This window comes from Parus major, chromosome 22 (assembly GCF_001522545.3).
Source record: "Parus major isolate Abel chromosome 22, Parus_major1.1, whole genome shotgun sequence".
NCBI classification, from domain to species: Eukaryota; Metazoa; Chordata; class Aves; order Passeriformes; family Paridae; genus Parus; species Parus major.
The window spans coordinates 411,281-418,321 of NC_031790.1; the positions used below are offsets into that span (position 1 = coordinate 411,281).

Sequence of the window (7,041 nt, forward strand, 5' to 3'; positions counted from 1 at the left end):
AGCAGCAGCAGCAGGAGCAGCTCAGCAGAAGCAGCAGCCCCTGGCACAGCCCCAGCCCCAGCCCAGCCCAGCGCCCCCAGCACAGCCACAGGAGCAGGGGGTGAGACCCTGGGAGAGGGATGGGGCACTGGGATTTGGGCTGCAAACGCTCCTGTGCCAGCTCCTGTGTGCTGGGGACACCTCAGCTGGCTGTTCAGACCCACAGAGCCCAGATCACAGCTGCCAGGGGAGGTTTGGGCTGGCCATTAGGAAAATTCCTTCACCCTGGGGGAATTAACAGTTATCTGGATGTGGCACTTGTGGACGTGGGATAGTGGTGACCTTGGGAGATTTGAAGAAATGTTGGGACTTGATGACCTTAGAGGCCTTTTCCAACCCAAACAATTCCATGGTTCTGGGGCCTAATTAGTAATAACTCAGTTATTACTGAGTCTCAGATGTCAGCACTGACCTTGCTGCCTCAGAGATGTGCAGTTGTTTGGATTTCTCATTCCAGCAGGATGTTGGGCTCCAGAATTGTGCTCTGGGTCCACAGAAAGGAGATGAGTAATGGATGAGTAGAAAGCAGATGAGGAGATCTGAGTAGCTGCTTAATGCAGCTTCTCTCCATCCCCTGTCATGTTGCCACAGAAGACATGTGAGAAACTGAAACATTATTTGTGCTTTACACACCAGGGTGGGCACCAGGCACCAGAGCTGCTTTGTATTGCTGCTTGTTTGGAAAGCTTTGCCTGATGCTCACAGGAAGGCACAAAAAGCTTCTTGGTTGTTCCTAGCACTGGGTTAACTTTTTAATAAATATAGTGGGAAGTGGACTTTTCAAAGGAGACTTTTGAAAGCACCATATCTAAAAATAAATAAATCAATCATCCACTTCACTAATCATCTGAGTGTGCACCTAAAATAAATGCTCTTTGCTTGATGGAAAATACATCCAAGAGCAGGGAACAGGCAGCTGCCCACAGGGAGGGGCAGGGAGCTGTGCCAGGGGCCCAAAGTGCTCTGCACCCCAAACCATTCCATTATACACAACTGTTTGAGTCCAGGCAGGATCTCTTTGTGCTGGCTCCTTGTGCCAGTTAATTCCCCTCTCCTTGTTTTCTTGCAAGTGCCACCAGGAGTTGATTTGACCAATAAACTCCATAATCCATGAGCTGGGGCAGCTGTTTGCTCTCTGTGTCAGGGCTCTGCCCTGGTTTGGGTGTTGTGTTCCTGCTCTGGTGAGTGACTTGGGGCAGGTCAGTTTGTTGAAGCTGCTGGGGAATTTTTCAGTGTGTGCAGACAGGTTTTGAGTGGTGCCCATTATTACCCTGTTCCTTTTAGGGCAGAAATGCCCCAAATGGAGCATTGAATTAGCCTTATTCCCCTGCTAGGCTGATCAGAATGGACCCAGCTGGGCTCTTCTGCTCCTACAGCAGGCAGGAGGGAAAAACAGTGGTTGGCTCATTTCAAAAATGGTAGTGGAGCCTGGACTCTGCAGAGTCTCTGAGCAGGAGACACCAAGCCAGGACCTGTCAAAGCCTTCTCACGTTGGGAGATGCCAGCTTAATCAGCTCTGCCTTCATTCCTGTGGTGATTTCAGCACTGCCCTTTAATCTCAGCACCAAATGTCCTGTTCTGCAGTGAGCAGCACAGGGGGTGGGTGCACAGGGAGCAGGCAGGGTGCTGCAATGCCACAGGAAGAGCAGGACAGCTCCCCTTTGTTTGCCTTCTGCCCCTGGGGTTCAGCACCACGCTGGGCAGCTCTCTGCTGTTGTGTCTCAGGTCTTCCCAAGCCTTTCAGCTGGGTTGGAAAAGGCCTGGGAATGGGGAGTTCCCAGGCAGGGGAGGGGACATGCACAGCTTGCTGCTCCCTGTGTTCCAGTTTTCCTGTTTTAAATCCAGCAGTGATATCTCCCTGACAGACAGATTGTGAAAAATCACACAATCACAAGTGGTGCTGTTGTTTATCTACAAAACCATATTTCAAGTATTTATGGCTTTGTGAGTGTAACACAAGACCAAGGCAATGGAAAAATAAAATCAGTGTGAGGAAACCCTCTGCAATTTCCACAGGGTTTGTAGCTGGGCTGTCTTGGCTTACACCTAAACCAAATGTGCCTGGTTTTCTCCTCCACATTTTAATGACAAGTACTGCTCCTGTGGTCCTTGCTTTCTTTTGTTTTCCTTCCCCTAAGAGGAAGTTTTTTGCACAAGATTTCTGCACAAGACCTCCACCCCTTTAGGCATTTGGCCAGTCATGTTTTGTCACCGTGTCCCTGTGACAAGACTCGTGTGCACCTTGATCCGAGTTCTTTCCACCTGTGCTGGATCTTGGCCTCTCCAGCCTTGAGCAGGTTTGAGCCTTTGCCAAGTCCTAATGGAGATTTTACCACAGGAAGGGGAGACACTCCCTGCCTGTGCAGAAATCCTGAAATACTGCAGAGCAGCAATTCCCCCCTCGGGGTTCCTTTGCCCGTCTGGTTTTTCCCCGGTCCATGACCGGGATGCTGCCTGTTCAGCAGAAGCTGTTTTCTCCCCGTGGCTGTGGTTGTGACCCAGGACACTGTGCTTTTCTGTGCTTTTCTCCCCTGGCAGGCTCAGCAGGCTCAGCAGCAGCAGGCTCAGGGCACAGCCCAGGGGCAGAAGCTGGGCTCGCTCACCCCGCCGTCCTCGCCCAAGGCGCAGCGCGCGGGGCATCGCCGCATCCTCAGCGACGTCACCCACAGCGCCGTGTTCGGCGTGCCCACCAGCAAATCCACCCAGCTGCTGCAGGCTGCAGCTGCTGAGGCCAGCCTCAACAAGTCCAAGTACGTGCCCAGGGCTCTGGGGTGAGGGGCCAGCTCAGCCTCAACAAGTCCAGGTAGTGCCCAGGACCCCCATGTGGGGTGTGGAGCAAGGGCTTGGTCAGGCTCTGGGAGATGCTCCATACAAAGCTCTGAATGGAGGTAGGCACAAAACTCTGAGTCTTTGTTTAGGGCTTGGCCCTAAACTTTCCAGGAAGTGCTGGAGAATTTGCCCCAAAGTTCTCATGAGTTCTCTGAGCTCCTAAAAAGCTTTGGGTTATCAGGGCCTTCTCTGGCTCACAAAAGGCAGTGTCATTTCAGCCACAGCCCTGGTGTGCACTTCATGCTCACTGCTTGACACCAGCACTTCCTGAAGGTTGGACTCGATGGTGCTGGAGATTTAGTGGGGCTCTGGTTCCCTAGGAGTTTTTGCTAGGTCACTTTTACAGTTCCTGCAGCAGGAAGCCTTCCCATGGGTGCTGCTGTTCTTGGTGGGATGCTGTTTGTAACCCCTGAGCTGTGGGTGCTGAGCCTCAGTGCTGCCAGGCTTCCAGCATGGGACTGCAGTAATTTACACTGGGTGTTTTAATTGGGAGGTGATTAGAGTGTTGTAGCTTGGAGCAGCTGATAGTGCTGGCCAGAGGACTTCAGGTGGGTAATGGCTCTTGTTTGGGGTGATCCCATCCAGATCTGCTTCCACCACGCCCTCGGGCTCACCAAGGACCTCACAGCAGAATGTCTACAACCCTCCTGACGTGTCCACGTGGAACCCCTTTGATGATGACAACTTCTCCAAGCTCACAGCTGAGGAGCTGCTGAACAAGGACTTTGCAAAGCTGGGGGATGGTAGGTCCAGGGGCTGCTTCAACACCTGCCTGCTCTGCAGAGGGAGGACACCACGGATTGGGGATGCTTTGGGGCAGGGACTGCTCGGGTTCCCCCTATTCTTACACTCCTCTGGCCAAATCCTTGCAGTTTCTTTCTGTTTGCAGCTCAGTGGTGCCTCTGTCAGGCAGAGGTTGTAGCTGCTCTGACAGTGCCCCTGCTCAGCTGCAGTTTAAACTCTGCTGCATCTCCAAGCTGGGATTGGCATGAAGGGACTTAAGTCATTTAGTGGAACAGTGTCCTAAAAATAAAGACAAGTAGCCTACTTTGAGAAGAGAAGTTTTTCCCCTAACTCTTGGTCTGCATTCCAGGGAAAGCTCCAGAAAAGGCAGGCAGTTCCACAGAGAACCTGATGCCAGGTTTCCAGCCCGCTGCCCCTGCAGCCCCGGCGGACGCGTTTGGTGGCTCCTCCTTCACTGCTGGGCCAGGTGAGGCTGGGGACATGGACACCATGGAATGGCAGCTCTTGCTCACAACCTCTCTGAAAGGGAAGGAGAACTGACACAAACCAAGCAGGGCTTTGGCACTGAGAGCTGCAGGGAGTAGAGCTGGCACTTGAGGAGGGGAGGGAATGTACAGAGGGTGCATTTCCAGGTCACAGTTGGGTGCAGAGACAGGACACTGTGTGGAGACAGAGGTGGGGCTCGTGGTGAGGGGGGAAACTGAGCCCCTTGAATTCCCAAGGAAGCTTCTTTAGTGTGTAGAAGTTCCATGGAGCTGGTAACAGAGTGAAACCTGTCATGTGCAGTGCTGCATCCAGGAGCTCCAAATGCCAGGAGACACAAATGCCACCCCCGGGTGACAAATGCACCTGGTTGATGCCTCCCCACAGAAATAAAACAACTCTTGGTGAGAGGAGTCTGGCAAGAAGCTGAAGAATCCTTTGTGGGGCAGAGTGACAAATCCATAGATGCTTATTTCTATTTATAAGAGGGGATTTAGGGGAGCTTATAACTGAGCTTGGTATGTTGGTTCTTAGCAGAGAATTAAGGAGTGGAAGTCCCTGACACAGGAGAGCTCCTGGGGAGTTGATTTCTGAGTTTGTCCAGCTGTGAGCAGTTTCTGGTGTTCCATCAGCCTTTGTGGATGATGCTGAGCAGCAGCAGCAGCTCCACACTGAGCTGTAAAGCACCTTCTGCAAAGCCTGAGGGGCATCTGTGTGCCCTGGGCTCTGTGGTACCGTGTTGCTGTCCCACATCAGTTCTTGCAGTGTCTGACTCAAGAACTCTCCAGTCCTGGGGGTTGGCACAGGGGAAGGTGTTTTGGAAATCTTGGTGCTGGGCTGGGCACTTCCAGCCCTTCTCTTCCTTTGCTCAGAGACAGGAGCCTGTCCCAGGCTGGCTGGTGCAGGATGCTGCAGCTTTTATTGCAGACACAGAGGCCCCTCACGGGCTGTGTCCTTTGTGAGGCCTCTCACCTTTTGTGCCTCTGTGAGGCAGATAACAACTCTTCCCTGCCAGGAAATATTCTGAGATGTGTGGGTTAAATTGTGTTGGAGAGCTACATGGTAACAGGAGTTTTGTTTGGTTTTTTAATTCTTTTTGATAGTGTCAGAGTGTTCCTGTGTGTGGTTGTGTCAGGCCAGAGCTGGGGCTGTGCTGGGGTTTTGCTCTGTGCTTTCTCCTTTCCTCTCCTCTGTTCACTCTGCCTTTTCTTTTCACTTCCTCTTCTCTCCCAGCTGAAAAAACAAAAGACATTCTGAGTTTGGACTCTAGCCCTCCTCTTCTGACTGTGCCTGATCCTTTCATTCCTCTCCCGTTATCCGACACTCCAGGTAACCAGGGCTGGGGGGATGGAGGGGGGCAGACTCCTGGGCTTGCTTTTGTCCTCTTCTGCCTCTGTTTGTAGGCACACCTGAAATCCTGGGCCCTGCCAGGCTCTGCTGGGCTCACTGGCACTGGGGATGGTTTTCCTGGCAGAGCCTGGGGTTATCTCATTGTTCCTAATCCCAGAAATGGATTAGGAGCTTTAGAGCTTCAGCACTGAAAGCCAAAAGTGTTTGGAGGGAAAGCTGAGAGAGTTGGAGTTGTTCAGTCTGGAGCAGAGAATGCTCCAGGGAGACCTCAGAGCCCCTGCCAGGGCCTAAAGGGGCTCCAAGAGATCTGGGGACCAGGGATGGAGGGACAGGACACAGGGAATGGCTCCCAGGGCCAGAGGGCAGGGCTGGATGGGATTTTGGGCAGGAATTGTTCCTGGCAGGGTGGGCAGGCCCTGGCACAGGTGCCCAGAGCAGCTGGGGCTGTCCCTGCATCCCTGGCAGTGCCCAGGGCCAGGCTGGATGAGCCTGGGGTGGAGGAAGGTGTCCCTGCCCATGGCAGGGGAGAGGATGAGAAAGGCTTTAAGGTCCTTTCTTATTCTATGAGAAATAATCCCCAGGTAATTAATTACCTGTTCTGACTTCAGCTGTTCTCAAATCATCTCCAACATCGAAATTGTAGGTTTTATTATTGTTAATCTTTTTTTCCTGTAAGAGTCAGTGTTTCTTTGGCTTCCAAGGTCTGTTGCAAATCTGAGCATCTTGTGAAGCACCAGTTCCATGTGACCTTTTCTGATTTGGCAAGATTTTCCAGTGCAGTTGGTGCCATTTCATTTACTTTGCAGTGCTGCTTCTAAGCCTTCTCCTCTGTGCACATTCCTGACTGCAGCAGCCAACACTTTTTAGCACAAGATTATGTAAGTGCTTAGGAGCTTATTTGCAAATCGGTGGGAATATTTGGAATATGGGAATGTTTTTATCTTGGAGCCTCTCAGCCCTCTGGTGAATGTGTGTGACCCTGCTCTTGCTGAGCAGCTCCCAGGCTCGCTGGAGGTTTGGAGGACCCCAGCTTCAAAATGTGCTGTGGAGGTGGCATCTCTCCATGAAGAGCTGAGCAGTTCAGGAAAAAAATAAACCTTTTATCCATAACTCTGTGGAACTTGCTTCCTTCTGGTGGTTGCTTAAAGAGCAGAAGAAACATGGTTTAGTCCAAAAGGAATTTTACCCTTAAATGCCCATAAAAGTTTGAGAGGAGAAGCAAAACCTGGAGTCTTTGTTCCCTGTGTGAGCAGTGCCAGGAGCTGACCTGGCCAGCCCTACCTTGAAAACAGCCCACAGAAGGCAGCTGACTGCACATCCTCCTTCTTCCTCCCCCAAAATGCTGCTGGAAGTGATGCTTGTCCTGACTGAAGCCACCCAGGCCATTTATTTGAGCTAAAGCTCAGCTGCTTTTTCTGCTTGGCCACAAACCTCCTCCCCTGGGCACCTGGAGCTGCAGGTGGCATCACTGGGCACTGCTCAGAGACCTTGGCCTGTCCCACCTTGCAGAGGTGCCAGTGGCTGCTTCTCAGTGTGTCCCTCCTCTTCCTCCTCCTCCTCCTCTTCCTCCTCTTCCTCCTCCTCTTCCTCCTCCTC

The 7,041-nt window shown here is 52.2% G+C and overlaps 1 protein-coding gene across 1 annotated transcript in view; it reads left to right on the forward strand.

Annotated features, from left to right (window-relative positions):
• AAK1 (AP2 associated kinase 1) overlaps positions 1 to 7,041 on the forward strand; it is a 58,665-nt gene that overhangs the window by 34,972 nt on the left and 16,652 nt on the right. Inside the window, exons 13-16 of the mRNA XM_033519385.1 lie at positions 2,481 to 2,789; positions 3,454 to 3,611; positions 3,962 to 4,078; positions 5,329 to 5,424. Coding sequence (XP_033375276.1) covers positions 2,481 to 2,789; positions 3,454 to 3,611; positions 3,962 to 4,078; positions 5,329 to 5,424 — 680 coding nt within the window. The remainder of the gene's footprint in view (positions 1 to 2,480; positions 2,790 to 3,453; positions 3,612 to 3,961; positions 4,079 to 5,328; positions 5,425 to 7,041) is intronic.